The following is a 22,550-nucleotide window of genomic DNA, read 5'->3' as shown; positions in this document are numbered from 1 at the left end:
GCATATTTTTTCTGGCAACTGTGCTTCAGTGGCTGCGTCCAAAAAAACTGGGCAAACAATGCCTACAAGGTCAACGTATGGCAGTTGTTTAAAGAGAACAGTAGATTACTAGCCAGCAAAGCTACCTAAGCTAAAATGTCCCTCAAATCCCTGCAGACTTCTGTCCCTCCAATACAGAGCAGTATCAAGCAGATTACTAGCCAGCAAACTTACTATCATCTGTCCCTGAAATCACTAACAGCTCTCCCCCTACACTATCTCTTCCAAGCACACACAGGCAGATTTTTCAGATACATTTTTGCCCTTGATCCCCCTCTGGCATGCCACTGTCCAGGTCGTTGCACCCTTTAAACAACTTTAAAATCATTTTTCTGGCCAGAAATGTCTTTTCTAGATGTTAAAGTTCGCCTTCCCATTGAAGTCTATGGGGTTCGCGAACCGTTCGCGAACCGCTCGCGTTTTTGCGCAAGTTCGCGAATATGTTCGCGAACTTTTTTTCCGACGTTCGCTACATCCCTAATAATAAATTCCTCATTATCCCCATTCTATAACCATTCATTTATGCATAGCATCTGCATGGAACCTTGATCTCACTAGCACTTGTGTAGAACCTTTAATTCTTCCACCTACCCAGACAGCAGTGTGTTAGTATTTGGGGCAAGGGCATTTAGCAGCTTTTCAATTGGTCTTCATTTTTATTTATTTATTAGTAATTTTTGAATGATTTGTGTATTTGTTATGCTTCTTTCCAGCTTTAAGACGGAAGTTACAATTGCCCTGTGAGGCTACAATGCTGCTGAACAAAAAGCTAAATATTTTTAAAACCAAGGAAAAAAAGACCAACTGCAAATTAACTGAGAATATCACTGTCTTCATAAAACTTAAATTTAATCTAAAGGTGAAAAAAAGCCTTACACAAGGCCTGTAATGCCTAAAAAGCACCCAGCCCTTAATTATCGCGTTCCTATTCTTTTGATTATTGTCGCTCACGCCGAAGCAAATTAGGAGTGAGATGCGGATATATTTTTACAACCCCCAAAGCGAGTTCCAAAAGAGCCGCATATTTGCCCAGACACTAGCACTCACATCTGGCGCCAAGCAGGTGCAGCACACAATTTATTGCGCCTGACAACACTCTCGGCGCAGCTCGCAGAGGGCAATGCGCCTGGCAGGCAAAAGGCAGAACTGACAGTTGGTGCTCAGCACATATACACACAGCTCCTGCATAAATGGTATGGTCCGTCCCTACAACTAGTCTGCCTTCAAAGAGCAGACCAGTACATGCTACCTGTTGATTGGTTGCTATGGGTTACTAGACCTGGTGCAAATGTAATTACTAATTATAAGTAGTTTCATCGCTATCCTTAAATGACAGAATTCCTTGTGCGCTACCCAACCACTCAAGCTGTCACGTGATGGCAGGTCCCTGCACATTGGCCAGAGGGAGAGAGGAGCCCGTTGCAATGGCAGGGTTTCCGGGAAACAAATATCCTAGATTTCAAAAGTAAGAGAGAACTGGAAAGATTTCGGCTGGAGAGAGTGAGATGAGGCAGAGACGGCGGCAGGTCCAACTGGCTTCAAATCAAAGGAGCAATTTTGAGCCAACACAAGCCCAAGGCTCTAACCAGAGCAATGTGTGGAGAGGCAGCACACCCAGACGTTCAGGGGGAGAGAAGATACGGAGAACAAGGAAAGGAAAAGCAAAACCAGCAGGAGAAGGAGAAGTTGAGACCCAGGGGGATACGGGGAATATAAAAATAATATTTCTAGGCTGAGACCTAGAGAAAAGGGAGATTTAAACTAGGGATTCACCGAATCCAGGATTTGGCCAGGATTCGGCCTTTTTCAGCAGGATTCGGATTCGGCTGCATCCTTCTGCTCGGCCAAACCGAATCCTAATTTGCATATGCAAATTAGGGGCGGGAAGGGAAATCGTGTGACTTTTTGTCACAAAACAAGGAAGTAGAAAATGTTTTCCCCTTCCCGCCCCTAATTTGCGTATGCAAATTAAAATTCGTATTCGGTTCGGTATTCGGCCAAATCTTTCGCGAAGGATTCAGGGGTTCGGCTGAATCCAAAATAGTGGATTGGGTGCATCCATATAACTGTAAACCTGCTCTCCTCCAGCTGATAACATGCTGGATGTTGTAGCTCCACTAGAACACAAGGGTGGTGATCAGAACAGCTTTACAAAGGACATTATAGGGTCAACATGTGCCACCCTGAACCTGTCTCTCGATGGCAGAGGACAGAACGACACGGGGGAGGCTGTAGAGATGGAGAGAGAAGATAATAAGAGCAGAGGAGGCAACACGAAAGAACCAAAATAAACCAGATATTATTTCCAAACATTTTGATCCAACCATGATCTGTATCTGCACAATAAAGCCCCATTCCCATTGTGACCCAACTGATACCTTTATACCATGGACACTAGAATGGTGCCCTTAGTATTGGTGCCAAAAGCAACCATTTTTGACGCTGCCTAAAAGCCCACCCCTGCCCCTCCTGTCTCCCAGTCTGCTCCCCCCAATACCAGTCTCTGCTTCCTATATGTTTTATTGCTCCCCCCACCCCAAGTTGCTCTAGAGCAGTGATCCCCAACCAGTAGCTCGTGAGCAACATGTTGCTCTCCAACCCCTTGGATGTTGCTCCCAGTGGGCCTATAAGCAGGTGCTTATTTTTACATTCCAGGCTTGGAAGAAAGTTTTGATTGCATAAAAACTAAGTATAGTGCCAAGTAGAGCCTTCTGTAGACTGTCAGTCCACATAGGGACTGCCAAATAACCAATCACTGCCCTTATTTGGCACCCCAAGGGACTTTTTCATGCTTGTGTTGCTCCCCGACTCTTTTTACAGTTGAATGTGGCTCACGGGTAAAAAAGGTTGGGGACCCCTGCTCTAGAGGTAAATCTTCTGCCTACCCCCTTGTTCATTTTTTGGGTAAGCCTATTGTGCTATTGGTTAGATATCCTATCAGCGAGTGTATAGAACTTTCGAATATAGAAGGAGGGACACAAATAAATGGCAGTAGCCTATCACTCTTGCCCGTAAATTACATTTGAAAACTCTGGTCATTTTTCTAGCCAAAAAATATTCACACTAACCCCAAAAAGTCTGCCCACTCAGACATGACTCTAACCCCCTTTTGGGCACAGCGATCCACTGGGTGCTGAAAGGTGTAGTTCTGCATGGCATCCAATTGATAACAGGAGAAGCCGTAGGACAGAGTTTCTGCTATAACCTGGGGAGAGGAGAGAGGCGTTTGAGTGCCGTCCAACTCCATGTTTGTGACTCACTGGGGAAATCCTGCTTCTCCAGCCAAAAGGTGTAACGAAGAAAAGGTGATTAATATCTGTATCTCCCAACTGCACGGCCAGCCAACAAGCTTCTCCCACTAGAAACAGACCTGGATTCCTATATTATTATTATTGTTCTATTTAATTCACATCCCACTGTCCAGAAAACAAGCAAAGGATCATGCCAAGGCACATTATCTCCAATTCTTCATTTTTATTTTATGTACTATTTTATGTACTTCTGGGAACTAATTTGTTGCTAAATATAACCGGCCTTCATACACTTACATATTATATAACTGCAGCCTTAACGCTTCCAATGGGGATCAGATCTGTGCAGCCACTGGGACAGAATGCTCTGTTATACAGATAGCTAGAATCTCAGCCATAAAGCAGGACAGGACTGCTGCTTCCAATGGGGGATCAGGTAGAATATGTGCAGCCACTGGAACAGAATGCTCTGTTATACAGATAGCTAGAATCTCAGCCATAAAGCAGAGCAGGACTGCTGCTTCCAATGGGGGATCAGGTAGAATATGTGCAGCCAATGGGACAGAATGCTTTGTTATACAGATATCTAGAATCTCAGCCATAAAGCAGGGCAGAACTGCTGCTTCCAATGGGGATCGGATATAATTGGTGCAGCCACTGGGACAGAGTGCTCTGTTGTACAGAATCTCAACCATAAAGCAGGACGGGGCTGCTGCTTCCAATGGAGATCACACAGAATCTGTGCAGCCTCTGGAACATCTGTTATACTGATAACTAGAATCTCAACCATAAAGCAGCTGCTTCCCTCTATATTGTAAGAGAAATAAGCCCTGGACTACTAATACCTAGTGCAGCCGCTCCTACCCGACTGGCATGTCTATACACATGGGGCAACTGGGCAGGAGAGAGATTCCCCCTCCTCTTCACTTTCACCTCCAGAATCTGCAGCAAGTACCCCCAATGGGCAAAATAAAATAAATGGCTTGTACATTTCCCATTCAGAAGAAGAGAAAGCAGAGGAACAATAGAGTAAAACACAACAGTGTATATATATATATATATATGGGATGACTTTGACATAGTTGGCCAGCTTAAATATATTGCAATATATGGACAAACAATCCCTGTGTTGTTTAAAGGGTAAGGCATTTTTCAGTAGCAGTATGTACAAAATGTCGCTGTCTTAAATATATTGATAATGGGTTGAGTGCAGAGGACTCTTGTATTTGACTATATGTATTTTGTGGTCACAGCCTCATTGCACCCCTGCCTAATGGTTTTAAAAATAGTGGTGAGCTCAACTTTCCCCTGTTTGTTATAGTTATACATGAGCAGTGACCAGCTCCATGTTGTAGCTCCCACCCTTCCCAGCTATAGTCAGGTGATCCCACTGGTGTCTAATAAAAGGGCAGCCAAGTTTGGGAGTTTTACTTTGAAAGCAGCTAGTAAGCTGCAGGTAAAACTTAGTCCCTTTGTAAAATGTATAATGAAGCAATAGAATTCTTAATGAATCAGATAAAATTGAGCATAGGACTGGCCAGATATGGGATGACTTTGACGTAGTTGGCCAGCTTAAATATATTGCAATATATGGACAAACAATCCATGTTTTGTTTAAAGGGTAAGGCATTTTTTAGTAGCAGTATGTACAAAATGTCGCTGTCTTAAATATATTGATAATGGGTTGAGTGCAGAGGAATCTTGTATTTGTCTATATGTATAGAGAGAGAGAGAGAGAGAGAGAGAGAGAGAGAGAGAGAGAGAGAGAGAGAGAGAGAGAGAGAGAGAGAGAGAGAGAGATTTGTGCATGAGGAACCGCACACCACTATTTTTCATCAAAATAAACTTATTTTGATGAAAAATAGTGGTGTGCGGTTCCTCATGCACAAATCTCTATATGAATTTTTTGGACCCTGCACCCACAAAGGTCATACCAAGTCCGGTCTTCAGAGTGCGGTCGTTTGACACAGACTATATATATATATATATATATATATATATAGTGAATAAAGTACCCTCTCTTGTAAATTATAAGGATATTATAAGTCAACGAGGAGTTTCATGACCATATAAAAACACGAGGCCGAAGGCCTGTACTGAGTACTCCTGTGAACCCACACTCTACAAAATTCGGCAGCCTTTATAGGCCCATAGTATCACCCTGGTATACAATATTGGGAGTACAGCAGACACCCCTGTTACTGACACCCATTACTGACAGTGACATCAAACCAGCATGGGGTTGGGTGGGTATCTGTATCTGCTGGCACAGCACCCTTCCAGAGCACCTAATAGAGGAGGCTTCTGGCTGGAGAACCCCTCCCTCTCCCCCCAAAAAAACAATTAACCCCTGGGTTGCTGGTCATAACTACAGTAAAAGAGCAAGTTTAAAAGGCTCTTAAAGGGCACATTCTCCTTTGAGTTACTTTTTAATATGATGTAGAGTGTGACATTCTGACACAATTTGGTTTACATTTTTCATTAGTCGTGTTTTTTTGCGTTATTTCGCTTTTTATTCAGCAGCTCTCCAGTTTACCATTTCAGCAATCTGGTTGATAGGGTCCAAATGACCCTAGCAACCATGCATTGCCTTCAATAAGAGGCTGGAATATGAATAGGAGAGGGGCCTGAATAGAAAGATAAATAATAAAAAGTATCAATAACAATACATTTGTAGCCTTACAAAACATTTAGAGCTTTAGATGGGGTTGGTGACCCCCCCCCCCCCATTCAGGAGTTGGAAAGAGTCAGACGAAAATCTAAATTATTAATAATTAATAACTAGGAAAAAAAATGTAATGAAGACCAATTGAAAACTTTCTTAGCCTGGCCATTCTATAACATGACTGAAAGGTGAACTGCACCTTTAAACACATCTCATTTACGGCATTACAGTAAATTGCAGAAGTGCTTATGGGAGTGACTCCTTGCACATGACAATTTTGACGCCCTCCTTTAATCATCCCTCTTGTACCCCAAAACCCCTACATTTGTGGGTCAGAAAAATTCTGAGGTTTCAAACAAAGGTGCTGCCCGGGCTACAGTGTCTGTCGAATACTGAAAGGTAGGTCGTGTCTAACCCCCATCAGGTAATTTCATTCTGGCAGGGTCCCATGGGTTCTTGCATCAGTTGCTCTGATTTCTACTGAGCCGAGGAAGCTTGATACGACGCCAAGTAAAGCGTGAGCCTTGGGCTGAACACGTGTTCACATCAATGCGGATCACAGTCAGGTACATATCATACACCCTGCGCACCATAATCCTATCATGCTACATAATTGCCTAGGATATCCCTTTAATTGTCATCTATGATCCCCATAAATATAAAGAATAAGGCAAGTGTGGTTTTCTGGAAGGAGACCTAGAGATTAGCCAGAGGCTGCTTTATGCAGCTGACGAGAGGTCGGCGGGGGGACTCCTGCACCTGCTGTTCTCAACAAGCACCATCATGTTACGGTGCTTGTTCTAATCCAAAGCCGTAGGGGTCGGTGTCTGACCCCATGATCATCTGGAGGCTCCTCAAGGCTGTATAAGTCAGGCTGCAGTTGGATTTCCCAAAAAGCTGCCATTCTGTATTCCTATGACTGGGGAAGCCAGATACCATAATATAGAGGTTGGGCATATATGCATTCTGCAGGGGTCATCCTTAGTGATAGAGGGGCCTAGAGGCAGTAGCATAATTAGACCTTACTGGGCCCCACAGCAAAATAGTTTGAGGGGCCCCCAAACTGCCCAGAGGTTGTCCTGTTTTACCAATATATAATAAAATTACTCAAATCATTTGATATATTAAAATTTTTAAAAACGCATCAGTTAATAGTGCTGCTCCAGCAGAATTCTGCACTGAAATCCATTTCTCAAAAGAGCAAACAGATTTTTTTATACTTAATTTTGAAATCTGACATGGGGCTACACATATTGTCACTTTCCCAGTTGCCCCCAGTCGTGTGACTTGTGCTCTGATAAACTTCTTTACTGCGGTACTGCAAGTTGGAGTAATATCACCCCCTCCCTTTCCCCCCCAGCAGTCCATCAGCATAATAAAGGGAAGGTAACCAGATAACAGCTCCCTGATACAAGATAACAGCTGCCTTGTAGATCTAAGAACAACACTTAATAGTAAAAATCCAGGTCCCACTGCGACTCCTTCAGTTACATTGAGTAGGAGAAACAACAGCCTGCCAGAAAGCAGTTCCATAGTGCAGTACAGGCTCTTTCTGAAAGCACATGACCAGGCAAAATGACCTGAGATGCACCAACACACCAATATTACAACTAAAAAAATACACCTGCTGGTTCAGGAATGACATTTTATATTGTAGAGTGAATTATTTGCAGTGTAAACAGTGTAATTTAGAAATAAAAACGACATCATAAAAATTATGACAGAATCCTTTTAATTAGGGTCTCATGGGGCCCCTATACCTGCTGGGCCCCCTTGCAGCCGCAGGGTCTGCTTCCTCTGTAGTGACGTCCCTGCCTAGAGCCTACATGTAGGTACATAGGAGTTTCACTGCAGCTCAGCCCTGTTACAAACAAAGGCCTGCGACCTTCTCAAATCCACATTTTCCCCTTTTCATGAACTGAACTGACCCCACTGCCATAGGTAACTGATAGGATTCCTACTTGTTCCCCCCTCAATGAAAGCCCTGAACCCCCAGATGTGAAAATATAATGTTTTCCAAATTAACATCACATCTGTGGGAAATGACTTTCCAGTAATACAGGTATGGGATCTGTTATCCGGAAACCCGTTATCCAGAAATTACAGAAAGGATGTCTTCCATAGACTCCATTATAAACCAATAAGTAACATTTTTTAAAGTGATTTCCTTTTTCTCTGTAATAATAATCGTTTGTACTGGATCCCAATTAAGATTTAATTAATTCATATTGGAAGCAAAACCAGTGTATTGGATTTATTTAATGTTTGCATGATTTCCTAGTAGACTCAAGGTATGAAGATCTAAATTACAGAAAAATCATTATCCAAACGCCAGGGTCCTGAGCATTCTGGATAACAGGTCCTATACCTGTGCTGTACTGATCATAGTTAGCTACAAGGCACCCGGCTATGAAACAAGAGTGATTGTTCCCTGGCAGCTCTCCCTGCTAATCAGCACCGGAATCAGCGACTATTTGCTGAGGTTCCGTCAGCCCAGGACTGAGCCCCATTGGACGAGAGGGCCATCGCCTTTGTCTGGTGTTTGCGTTTAACCATAGGGATGGTCTGGTCACTAAAAAGATTCCAGGATATGTGAACCAGGATGGAAAATATCTGTACAGGGGCAGCGAAAGTGTAAAACAAAAAAAGGAGGAGGAGGGGGGAGCAAAGCAAACTCACAAGTAACAATGAAAAGGAATAAAGTGAAGCAAGAGAGAGAGAGATTAGTGAAAAACTAGTTTGGGCAGGGAAACAATAAGCTACTATACATATCTGCTACTATAGGCATCATCTCTCCCTACTATACCTGCTATCCCACAGTCACACTCCCTTCCCAGAGACTGTTATCCACTGTTACTATAGGCATCATCTCTCCCTACTATACCTGTTATCCCACAGTCACACTCCCTTCCCAGAGACTATTATCCACTGTTACTATAGGCACCATCTCTCCCTACTATACCTGCTATCCCACAGTCACACTCCCTTCCCAGAGACCATTATCCACTGTTACTATAGGCACCATCTCTCCCTACTATACCTGCTATCCCACAGTCACACTCCCTTCCCAGAGACTATTATCCACTGTTACTATAAGCACCATCTCTCCCTACTATACCTGCTATCCCACAGTCACACTCCCTTCCCAGAGACTATTATCCCACTGTTACTATAGGCACCATCTCTCCCTACTATACCTGCTATCCCACAGTCACACTCCCTTCCCAGAGACTATTATCCCACTGTTACTATAGGCACCATCTCATACCTCCCAACATTTTGGAAGTAAAAAGAGGGACAACATTTTTTTTCGCACGTAGAACAGCAAATGTTTTTGACCACGCCCTTTCTGTGACCACACCCCCTAATTACCATGTTCATTTTACAAAATTTGGCAGGTTATGAAAGTTTGAAAATATTTCTCCTTATCTAAACTGGTTTTTTTTGTATCTCAAAATTGTTACAAAGTATCTTATTTGCAGCTGTTAGCTGTTCTGTGGTCTCTGCTAAAAGCAAATTAAGTGAGAAACTTTGTTTCTTTTTCTGGCTGTACGGTGCAGAGAAAATAGGGACTTTCCAGTACAAATGAGGGACTGCAGGTTGAGCTGTCAAAAGAGGGACTGTCCCTCAGAAAAAGGGACAGTTGGGAGGTATGACCATCTCTCCCTACTATAGCTGCTATCCCACAGTCACACTCCCTTCCCAGAGACTATTATCCACTGTTACTATAGGCACCATCTCTCCCTACTATACCTGCTATCCCACAGTCACACTCCCTTCCCAGAGACTATTATCCACTGTTACTATAGGCATCATCTCTCCCTACTATACCTGCTATCCCACAGTCACACTCCCTTCCCTGAGACTATTATCCCACTGTTACTATAGACACCATCTCTCCCCTACTATACCTGCTATCCCACAGTCACATTCCCTTCCCAGAGACTATTATCCCACTGTTACTATAGGCATCATCTCTCCCTACTATACCTGCTATCCCACAGTCACACTCCCTTCCCAGAGACTATTATCCCACTGTTACTATAGGCACCATCTCTCCCTACTATACCTGCTATCCCACAGTCACACTCCCTTCCCAGAGACTATTATCCACTGTTACTATAGGCACCATCTCTCCCTACTATACCTGCTATCCCACAGTCACACTCCCTTCCCAGAGACTTTTATCCCACTGCTACTATAGACACCATCTCTCCCTACTATACCTGCTATCCCACAGTCACACTCCCTTCCCAGAGACTATTATCCACTGTTACTATAGGCACCATCTCTCCCTACTATACCTGCTATCCCACAGTCACACTCCCTTCCCAGAGACTATTATCCACTGTTACTATAGGCACCATCTCTCCCTACTATACCTGCTATCCCACAGTCACAGTCCCTTCCCAGAGACTATTATCCCACTGTTACTATAGGCACCATTTCTCCCTACTATACCTGCTATCCCACAGTCACACTCCCTTCACCAATACCAGTTCTCCAGGAATTCCAGGGCACTAAACTAGGCTAGAGTGACAGAAGAGCTTTGTGCCAATCACCCCCACCTTCACCACTAATGAGCCCTAAGCACATACATCTTCTGCCTACCCCTAGTTCCATCCCTGATGCCTACAAACTAATATGTATAGCAAAACTGTTTTACCATAATTATAAATACACTCAATATCAGTCCCATATAGACGTATAATTTAGCAGTGCACAGATACTGATGTCTGTTTAATGGGTTGCTTCACCTTTAAGTTAACTTTTAGTATGTTGTAAAATGATTATTTTTCAATTGGTCATCATTATTTATTTTTTTAGTTTTTGAAATATTTGCCATCTTTTTCTGACTTTTTCCTTTTTCACTGACCCCATCTAAAAACAAATGCTCTGCAAGGCTGCAAATGTATTGTTGTTGTTACTTCTTATTACTTTCTATTCAGGCCTCCTTTATTTATATCCACTCTCTTATTAATATCAATGCAAGGTTGTTAGGGGAATTTGGACCCTAGCAACCAGACTGCTGAAATGGCAAACTGGAGAGCTGCTGAATAATAAGAAAAATAACTGAAAAACCACAAATGATAAATGAAAACCAAATGCCATTTGTCTCAGAATATCGCTCTCGACATCATACTAAAAGGTAATAACCCATTTAAATCCATCTAAAAACTTACTGACCCTTTTTTTTACCCTAATTCTTGTAGAATCTCTTGACCCCTCCAGTCCTGGCACTGTCTCTAGATTTGAATAATATAGTGAATAATGTGAAATATAAGGACATTGTACACGTTTATATAAGTTTCCCTGAGTCTAGTAACCAATAGCAACCACACTGGATATTTGCTTTTAAACAACTAACCAATACATGGTAACTGTTGGTAGATTGCTATGGGTTACTAGGAGAGTAGCAAATAGTCCAGCATGTTATCAAAGAGCAATTTGCAAGCCCTCCTATCTACACAAGGACAACGAGCGGCTCGGGCAATGCTGGTTTATATCTGTAGCAAAATTTGACCTACATCATGGGTTAACTCTTAATTTAGGCATTTATGGACCCCAAAGACATTGGCTCCTACAGTGTGGGGCTGTGCCCCCATAAAGAAACCAAGAGGAGTGGCTGGGGGGCACCGATTTAATGCCAGTAGCTGGGGGCTTAAGCCTGAATGGTTTGCTCCTATTGTTCAACAATAATGAATAAAGTCTTGTACTGATCTCACTTCTTGCCTATTGTATTTCTATTTCTGGCACTAAGCCGCCCAGCCAGTGAAACCGAAAGTACTTTCATTTCTCAACCTCCTGTTCTTTTTCCAGATCAAATTGTGGGAGGAGCAGGCGTCAAGTCTTAAAGGGCCAAAAATATTATCCCCGAACCAAAGGAGCGAGCTAACAGAGCCCCCCACTCCGGTTACGGGTAACAGTAGTTTATTAAATTGACCCCTGCCAGTGCTAGGATACTCGCACCGGGAGGGAGCTTCTGATGTCACGTGCATGAGCATAACCAGCATGTGTGTGCCCAAACATGGCCGCTCGTACCGGGAGCTCCCTCCGGAATGGGTTGCCTAGCGCTGGTGGGGGGCAATTTTTTAAAAAAAAAACTACGGTTACCCCCAACCGGAGTGCCCTCACCTTTTGTTGGGGAAAATGATTTTTGCCAACAGGTGCCCTTTAAGATTATCCCTCCCTAGGGTTGCCACCTTTTCCTTTCTTTGACCCCGGCACCAGTGATGTCAGAGGTAGGGTTGATGAAGAAAGAGGGCGGGTCAGTGACAAAGAGGGGCAGGCCGGTGAGACGGAGTGGCGGGCCAGTGATGTGGAGGGGGGCGCCAGTGACACGGTGGCTCATGATTGGCCAAATCGCTCCAGATTCAGGGATAGGCTTGCCCTGTTTTTAGACTTTTGAAAACCAGCAATACTTTTCCAACCACTCAGCAACTAATGATGAGCGAATATGTCCTGTTTCACTTTGCCTAAAAATCTGCGAAACTCTGAAAAAAATTCACGAAACTCTGAAAAATTTGCAAAAAGCATTGAAGTCAATGGGCATCAAAATAATTTTGGCGCGAGCGACAATTTTTATACGCGCAACTCTTTTGTCCAAATGCATTAAAGTCAATGGGCATCTGAAAATTTTTGACGTGCGACAATTTTTATGCGCACAACATTTTTTTTACATGCGCAACTGTCTAAAGGTGTTAAAGTCAATGGGCGTCCAATTAATTTTGATGAGCGACAATTTTGACGCAGTAGTTTTCCGAACACATTCACAGTCGCTAAGTGCAGAAACTCACTTCGTATCCGTGCCTGCCAATAAATTTGTGCATCACTAGTGGCACCCCTACCCGTCCCCAGTTTAAAATGGACTCCCACTTATCTATAAGCCTAGGACAGGCTGCAGCTAGGGGAAAGGAGAATTTTGTTTATACAGAGCTCACTGTATCTGCTTCTGAGAACAAAGGGTGTGGGAAGGCAGTAAGGAGACAAATGAATCAATGAGTTTATGGTAGCCAAACTTGAGGTCAGATGTGGTCCTACAAGTTATTTTTACAGCCCCCTGCCTGCCTGTGGGCTACACAGATTATGTATCATCATTTTGATATAATCCAGTCCTCGAACACAGAGTGTGTCAGCTAATTGGCCCAGAACATGGGAAAAGTTGGACAGCGCCGGATTAATGGAAACACAAAGGCTGCATCCCATTATCCTTCCTCTCTGTCCTGTAATGGGCCAATGAGCAGCGCTACAGACCCTGCGTGACACACCGTCTGCTCACAGCGGAATCTTTGAGGTGTCCTCTGATTCACGCAAGGCTAAAAGCACTGGTCCCCGGGTGCCGGGAGTTGTCAGAGTCACCCCCCCCCCCCATGCTGACCATGTTCTTACAAGCAGAGAGATGCAGGAGGTCATGGTATGGGGTCATTAGCCGTCAGCATCTGGCAGTTAGTGTGACCTCCCAGCCCCATGCAATGTGCAGCTGTAGGGCAATTAAAAAGAAAATGATGTAGACTCTAATGATGATCTAATTCTCTGTGTAACCCCTTGGCTGCCATACAGAACTGCAGGGCTCCATGTAAAGACAAAGGCTGGGACTGATCAATATCTTGCTGATTTTAGGCCAGTTGTCAGTTGGGCAGACCCCATACATGTGCCGATGTGCTGCCGATTGGTCTAGAGGACCTGAGTCAGCAGTTTTTACTGTATTGGACACGAGGGTACAGGTATGGGATCTGTTATCTGGAAATCCATTATACAGAAAGCTCTGAATTACAGAAAAGTCATCTTCCATAGACTCCACTTTATCCAAATAATCCAGATTTTTCAAAAATGATTTCCTTTTTCTCTGTAATAATAAAACAGTAGCTTGTACTTGATCCCAACTTAGATATAATTAATCCTTATTGGAAGCAAAACCAGCCTATTGGGTTTATTACGTGTATGACAGTTTCTGTTTGGGAAATACATTTCAATCTAAAAGGAACATGTCCACATCCCCAGTTTTATACCGTCATTGTATCCTTAGGTCTAAAACAAAGTCCCTAATGCCTCTAGGGATCCATGTGCCTATAATAAGGAGATAAGGTCACTCCACCAATGAGAATAAAGTGCTGCACCAATGAGATACAAGGGCTAAAAAAAAGCAAAAAGCTGCTCCTGGTACCTTTAAGAAACACATTTCTGTTTTTTTAAACTGGAAATTTGGCTCCTATACTAGTATATGTATTAAATTGCACAAGGGCAGCTGCCAATAGAAACCAATCGTCCATTAGCTTTAAACAGTCTATTTGAAAATGAAGGCAAAGATCTGATTGGTCATTATAGGCAGGGGTGTAACTACAGACGAAGCAGACCCTGCGGCTGCAGAGGGGCCCAGGAGATAGAGGGTGCTCCATGAGTTCCTAATTAATGAGCAATTGCAACATATATTTGTAAAACCTCTGGATATGTTGGGGGCCCTAAATGTAACTTGGGGGCCCAGTGTCATCTAGTTACGCCACTGCACTGGTGCACTTTAAGACTTACGTTTATAAATCAGCCCCCCATACGAAAAACATTTTCAAGGGGCCCAAGGCCAAATTAAAGAGAGATGATAGGCTCAGGGCTGCTTAGGCTTAAACATAATAACCAATCAGCAGGTTGCATTTATTGAACTGCAGCTTGAATGAAAATATCTGATTGGTTGCTATACGTTACTTGACCAGGAGCAAACGTTATGACTGGTATTGCATCCCCCCTATGTTTGGTGTTGTACCGAAACAGATTCCCCTTTAGGTCCAGATGGGGCCCATAAGTATTAATTAAACAACATAGAGAGCCAAGAATTTGCCATCTAAGCACATGGCACATGGGAGAGGCAACGAAACCGAACTCCGCAGCCAATCAGTTTCTTTCATGGAAACCACCCGTAACCAGTGAATTTTGGCCCAAAACATAAACAATTTAAGGTCAAAATGTGCCTGTATGTAATGATTTTGTTTAAGGGAAAATCATCAGGAATATCATGCATTCTCAATGGTAACTAATAAATAGATAAATAAATAGCAGAAAAAAACCACAATTTTTTAAAAAAAATTACATTTTTCCTTTAAAAGACATTCGAAGGAAGAGCGTAAGTTTGGGACATTTGGCCAGCGCTGTACTGGCAGCTTTTTTAACTGCAAATGAATGTAACAGGTGCACGAGTCAGACCAGAGAGGCTCGTTGGGTGTTTATGTAGCCAGGGTGGAAAACTCAATAATTCACTCTCCCTGCGCAGTTACTGAAAATGACAGACACCCAAGTCCCAAGGGGGACACTAGTTTTTGTCTGATTTTACAATAACAGGGGATGGCTTCCCAAAATTTTTAGTGGTGCAGCGACGGCTCAATTCATATTGGGCCTCTGGTTGCCGGAGCCGACTTATTATTTAGATAAAGGACTGTCCAATTGTATTGTCCATGGTGGGAATTCTACAATAAAAGGTCCACTGGTTGGACATAATGTTGCCATCTCCCCCTACTTTACCTGCTATTCCACATCAACTGTACCTTCCCAGAGACTATTAGGCACCATCTCTCCCTACTATCCCAAAGTCACACTCTCTTCCCAGAGACTATTATCCCACTGTTACTATAGGCACCATCTCACCCTACTATACCTGCTATCCCACAGTCACACTCCCTTCCCAGAGAATATTATCCACTGTTACTATAGGCACCATCTCTCCCTACTATACCTGCTATCCCACAGTAACACTCCCTTCCCAGAGACTATTATCCACTGTTACTATAGACACCATCTCTCCCTACTATACCTGTTATCCTACAGTCACAGTCCCTTCCCAGAGACTATTATCCACTGTTACTATAGACACCATCTCTCCCTACTATACCTGCTATCCCACAGACACACTCCCTTCCCAGAGACTATTATCCCACTGTTACTATAGGCACCATCTCTCCCTACTATATGTGCTATCCCACAGTCACACTCCCTTCCCAGAGACTATTATCCACTGTTACTATAGGCACCATCTCTCCCTACTATACCTGCTATCCCACAGACACACTCCCTTCCCAGAGACTATTATCCCACTGTTACTATAGGCACCATCTCTCCCTACTATACCTGCTATCCCACAGTCACACTCCCTTCCCAGAAACCATTATCCCACTGTTACTATAGGCACCATATCTCCCTACTATACCTGCTATCCCAAAGTCACACTCCCTTCCCAGAAACTATTATCCCACTGTTACTATAGGCACCATATCTCCCTACTATACCTGCTATCCCACAGTCACAGTCCCTTCCCAGAGACTATTATCCTACTGTTACTATAGGCACCATTTCTCCCTACTATACCTGCTATCCAACAGTCACACACTCTTCCCAGAGACTATTATCCAACTACTACTATACCTGCTATTGCTATCCCACAGTCACACTCCCTTCCCAGACACTATTATCCCACTGTTACTATAGGCACCATCTCTCCCTACTATACCTGCTATCCCACAGTCACACTCCCTTCCCAGAGACTATTATCCACTGTTACTATAGGCACCATCTCTCCCTACTATACCTGCTATCCCACAGTCACACTCCCTTCCCAGAGACTATTATCCCACTGTTACTATAGACACCATCTCTCCCTACTATACCTGCTATCCCACAGTCACACTCCCTTCCGAGAGACTATTCTCCCACTGTTACTATAGGCACCATCTCTCCCTACTATACCTGCTATCCCACAGCCATACTCCCTTCCCAGAGACTATTATCCCACTGTTACTATAGGCACCATCTCTCCCTACTATACCTGCTATCCCACAGCCACACTCCCTTCCCAGAGACTATTATCCCACTGTTACTAAAAGACACCATCTCTCCCTACTATACCTGCTATCCACAGTCACACTCCCTTCCCAGAGACTATTATCCCACTGTTTACTATAGGCACCATCTCTCCCTACTATACCTGCTATCCCACAGTCACACTCCCTTCCCAGAGACTATTATCCCACTGTTACTATAGGCACCATCTCTCCCTACTATACCTGCTATCCCACAGTCACACTCCTTTCCCAGAGACTATTATCCACTGTTACTATAGACACCATCTCTCCCTACTATACCTGCTATCCCACAGTCACACTCCTTTCCCAGAGACTATTATCCACTGTTACTATAGGCACCCATCTCTCCCTACTATACCTGCTATCCCACAGTCACACTCCCTTCCCAGAGACTATTATCCCACTGTTACTATAGACACCATCTCTCCCTACTATACCTGCTATCCCACAGTCACACTCCCTTCCCAGAGACTATTATCCCACTGTTACTATAGGCACCATCTCTCCCTACTATACCTGCTATCCCACAGTCACACTCCCTTCCCAGAGACTATTATCCCACTGTTACTATAGACACCATCTCTCCCTACTATACCTGCTATCCCACAGTCACACTCCCTTCCCAGAGACTATTATCCCACTGTTACTATAGACACCATCTCTCCCTACTATACCTGCTATCCTACTGTGTTGATGACCCAGTATGTGTTGGGCCTAGGATAGTTAAAACCTAAAATATATATATAGAAGCAGATATTAACGCATTTAGAAAAATATATGTAGGTTCCAATCACCCTTGTATCCATCAACAAATTACCAGCTCTTGCACAGAACCAGACTGTTTATAACACTCCTGTGCTTCAGTATAAGGTCACTGAGTAACCAACTGGCTTCCAAGATGCCAAACGAATGAACCTTTTATCAGACCCCTCTCTGTGTCCCCATGATGCTTCTGCTCTTACCATATTGTTCATGAAATCAGCCTCACTGAAGTCTTCCAGCTCCAGGAAAGGACTGTGGAAGGTTCTGTCCTGCGGGAGGGCCGCACTCTCCATCTTGGTAGGTGACCCTGCGTATCCTGTATGAGGTGTCACCAAAGCTGACAGTTCATGAGGAGCCCAAGTTATTAGTAAGTCCTGGTCGGACTGGGAAAAGAGTGTGCAGTGGTAAATTGGGGGTGCAAGATGTGTGAGACAGGGGACACTGCAGTGAGAGGGGCAGTACCAGGGTGGGTGTTTGGTGCCCAGTGAATATGTGGGGGCACAGTGGTTATTAAAAGAACAATAGGGTAGTGGCTTTATGTGATGCAGCTCATATATTGACAATGGAACTGATAAAGGGGGCAGTGGCTGAGTATCTGGAAATGAAGAAGAGCAGGGGGACCCCAAGATCCTTGTAATTCGGATTGCCCAGGCTGGAAGCAGGGGAGGAAGTAGTAGGAGGGTTGTGGGTGCTACTGGGTGCCTGAGGCAGTCTGATTGAGTTTATTGAGTTAATTATTCCTGTTAGTGGGGGTTAAAGTTGAGAAAATGCTGGAATAAGGGAAATGTATGAGGGGCTGTGGGGTCAGGAATGGGGAGAGATGGGGGGATTGCTAGGGGGGTGCCAAATGGGGTGCTAAAGGGTGAGCAGCAGTGGGCGCAGATGGGGCTGAATGAATGGGGGTCAGTGGTGCAGAGTTATGGGGGGTCAGTGGTTCTATTCCAGCGGAGCGGAGAGCTGGGATCCCCGGGCAGGAATGGGGTGCAGGCTCCTGGTTCCGCTCCTGCTTCAGCTCCTGGTTCCGCTCTTGGTTCAGCTCCTAGTTCAGCTGGGCTCAGCAGGCCCAGTCCTCATCCCAAACATGATGTTCGTTGGTGGGTGGGAAGCTCTCCCTGCCTGGGTCAGTCCCAGTGATTGTGCTCCAGCCCGACTCTCTCTCTCCCGGCGACTCTTCTCAGCTGTCAGCGGCAACCAGATCTTAGGCTCCGCCCTCTCATTAATATGAATGAACTCCGAGAGCCATCCAAGCCGTAATAACCCCGCCTCCTCATGAATACCAACACTTCCCCGGCGTTAGACACGCCCCCTTAAAGTAACCCTGTAATAAATCCTTGCGAGGAACCAACTACTGAGTCACAACTCAGAACCAGCTGGGAAATTATTATCGCTCTTTAGTCACATGATCCTCAGCCCTAGGGCCCCACCACTAATTGCTCCCACTCCCAAAAACTGTTGTTTTTTTGGGGTGAAGTTCCCCTTTAATTGAAATTGTCTGTGGAGCTGTGACATATGACAGTTCTGTTGCTTTTTGTTCTATGATACAGTGCAGATTAACCCCTCTGGGTTTTGCAGAGAATGTCCAGCCCCTCACATGGGAGCTTGCAGCATAGGAGCTTACAGTCTAATTCAATACCTTTACTTATCCTGGCTGGATTCTCTTGATAATATTAAATGCACATGATGCATCTGGTGCAGCTGAACCCCAACTGAGCCAGCTCACCCCTACTTCTCTATAATCCAGCCAATACAACTAATAGAAATGCCCCTGACCCTAAAACCCACCTATTCTTCACCTACACCTTCCAAGGCCCAACCCATCACAGACTGGGAATCAGATTTTTCCATTTTTGCTCCCACTTAGGGCTAGTCCACACGGGGAGATAGCCCTGCGTTTGCGGTCGCGGCGACAAAGCGCCGCGCCAGTCGCCGCGACCGGCGCAGGCGACAGTTTTGTATGGGCGCCTATGTAAAAACACCTGTGCTAACCACACGAGGCGATGCGCTTTTCAACAGTCGCCTGAAAAAGCCTGGCGAGGCATTTTCAGGCGACTGTTGAAAAGCGCATCGCCTCGTGTGGTTAGCACAGGCGTTTTTACATAGGCGCCCATACAAAACTGTCGCCTGCGCCGGTCGCGGCGACTGGCGCGGCGCTTTGTCGCCGCGACCGCAAACGCAAGGCTATCTCCCCGTGTGGAATAGCCCTTAAATCCTTTAAGGTATAATTGGAAAGACTGGAGGAGGGGGTGTAACTTTTTAAAAGGTGTAAGCTCCATGGACAAAGGAGTACATCCTACAAATCACAAACAAACCAAATAGTGCTCCCTCTTCCCCTGGCCAGGGGAATCTGCCTGCGGTTAGTGGCCCTGGAGAGACAGGGATCATTTTAGAGAATTTGCAATTGGTCTTTATTTTCTAATGGTTTTTGGATGATTTATCTTTTGGCTTCTTGGCTGGTTGCTGGTGGTCCAATATAGTCTAGCAACCAGGCAGTTCATGAAATGAAGGTATATTAGAGGGGTTTATAACAGCAAAATATTGTGAGTTTTATATTATAAGTAAGTGCCCCAGTAGGCACGAAACACGTCAGGCTGTCACCTGTATGTCCTAATAATTGATTTGAATTTTTAATTATATTTTGGTCTTTACTTTTGGAGAAAACTCTGCTGTTATAGACTTCATGCACCCATGGACTGGGGTGAACTGTGAGTATTTTCTTCCTTTCATTATGTTTTGGACACTTGCTTTTGATTAATAATGGTACTGTTATTGGCATTTCACACCAATTTGTCAAATGTTTTAAATTAGAGGGGTTGTTGACCATTAAGTTGACATGAAGTATGTTATAGAATGACCAATCCTAAGCAACTTTTCAATTGGTCTTCATTATTTATACTTTAATATTTTTTTTTAATCATTTGCCTTCTTCTTCTGACTCTTTCCAGATTTCAGATGGGAGTCACTGACCCATTCTAAAAATCAAATGCTCTTTAAGGCTTCAAATGTTTTGTTATTGCTACTTTTTATTACAGAGCTCCGTGGGCTCTAGTTATGTTACTGTCTATTCCAGTCTTTTATTCAAATCAATGCATGGTTGCTAGGGAAATGTGATGCTAGCAACCAGATAGCTGAAACTGCAAACTGGAGAGCTGCTGAATAAAAAGCTAAATAGCTCAAAGAGCCCAAATAATAAAAAATGAAAACCAATGGTAAATTGACTCAGAATATCACTCTCTACATCATATTAAAAGTTAATTTAAAGGCAAACAACCTCATTAAGGCTTTTGTGAATACAACCTGCTTTACTTCCCCTTTGTGAATAACCCCCCACTGCACCAATAGCATGGTTAGATATGTGCAGTATATACACAAGGCATGTCCAAACTGCAGCCCTCCAGCTGTCATGGAACAATATTTACCTTTGCCTTGCCTTTCTGCTAGTGCAGGCTTGTTTCCCCTGTAGGGTTAAAGTGAAGGTAATACACACCTAAGCCTTTTATACAGATCATCTAACTGCCTGTTAATAAAGCCGCCACCCGTGTGACCAGGACAAGTAGTGCAGTGCTATCTGGCTGATATGACATAATACACAAATTATTCTCAGCTCATTGGTAGCGGCACAAAGGGATTCCGGCTCCTTTTCCTTGAGGGCGGAGCAAATCCAGAAGTTTATAATAATATAATGGGCACAAACCAATTAAGGGTTTAAGGAGAAATTACATAGATTTAAAGTGAAACCATTTAGATATGTATCTCAGCTGTGCCCCACCCTTATGATAGCAGAGCCTGTGGTGTCCCAGTGACGCCTTATCCAGATGAGGTTTTTTTTAACCACTTCAGTGCCATAGGCCATACAATCGACGGAACTGACACAGAAATGCTAGAATCCCATTGTAGTACATGCTACTTTTAGGGCAGAGACACACGAGCAGATTCGGGGAGTTTAGTCGCCCGGAAACAAATCTCTTCTTCGTGGCAACTAATCTCCCCGAACTGCCTTCCCGCCGGCTAGAATGAAAATCGCCGGCACTCGGGAACGCTTTGTTTTCCGAAGTCTCCCGAAGTTGCCTCACGAGTTGCCGCAACTTCGGAAATCGAAGCACCTGCTGGTGATGTTCATTCTAGCCGACGGGAAGGCTGTTCGGAGATTTGTTGTCAGGCGACTAATCTCCCCGAATCTGCCCGTGTGTCTCTGCCTTTAGGGTAGAACTACACAAGCATTTTTACCTGCGATAGCATCCATTCCGACGCACTGAGCCTAAATCTCAGGCGAATCGCAGGATGCACCGAATCTAAGGTAAGTAATAGGAACCAGTGGCGTAACTACCAGGGGAGCAGGGGGTGCAACTGGGCCAGGGCCAGTGCTGCAGCCGCAAATAAAATGCGCATGGACGAGGGTGGGGGGGCCCACGGCCCCCACGGCCCGCACCAGGGCCCGTCCCCACCTAGTTCCGTTACTGATAGGAAAGTCGGACGTTGTCCCTGCGTGCATTTAACGGGACTGTCAGATGCGAACGCTGCATGTTGCGTCTTCATCCGACAGTCGTGTTGTGTCAGATGCACACGGAGACAACATTCGACATTCCTATTACTTATCTTAGATTCGTCGCATCCTTCATCTCAGCGCGTCAGAATGGTTGCTATCGTAGGTAAAATCGCTAAAAAGGGCTTGATAAAGGACTGGAATAGTCCGAAACGTTGCCGTTGTTGCACGAATAAAAAGTTTTTTTCACATATCGGAGTGCTGCTGCAATTGTTTATCCACGTGTAAAGAACCTGTGCAGAGAGGAGTTCAGCGTGCACCCGAGACTACAAACAGTGAGTTGTGTGAGTGTGGCACTTTACCTTTGACTTTGTATAAAATCGCTCGTGTAGTTCTGCCCTAACAGGTCACTGTCCATTTGATGCCGCATTGTTATGGTCTATGTTGAATGAAACTCACAGCTAGGACCCTGCCCAGGGGTGTAACTACAGTGGAAAGAGTCCCTGTGGATA

The 22,550-nt window shown here is 44.3% G+C and overlaps 1 protein-coding gene across 2 annotated transcripts in view; it reads right to left on the bottom strand.

Annotated features, from left to right (window-relative positions):
- Positions 1-18,783, bottom strand: part of LOC108715242 (cyclic AMP-responsive element-binding protein 3-like protein 1) — a 35,058-nt gene extending 16,275 nt beyond the window's left edge. Inside the window, exon 1 of one of the 2 annotated variants that reach the window (XM_018260215.2) lies at positions 17,759-18,783. In XM_018260215.2, the coding sequence (XP_018115704.1) occupies positions 17,759-17,851 (93 nt within the window). In that variant the 5' untranslated portion in view covers positions 17,852-18,783. The remainder of the gene's footprint in view (positions 1-17,758) is intronic. The other variant, XM_018260216.2, reaches the window with a different exon arrangement.
- Positions 18,784-22,550: the final 3,767 nt, after the last annotated feature.

This window comes from Xenopus laevis, chromosome 4S (assembly GCF_017654675.1).
Source record: "Xenopus laevis strain J_2021 chromosome 4S, Xenopus_laevis_v10.1, whole genome shotgun sequence".
NCBI lineage: Eukaryota > Metazoa > Chordata > Amphibia > Anura > Pipidae > Xenopus > Xenopus laevis.
The sequence above is the reverse complement of the archived record's forward strand: the minus strand, read 5'-3'. Positions and strand labels throughout refer to the sequence as shown.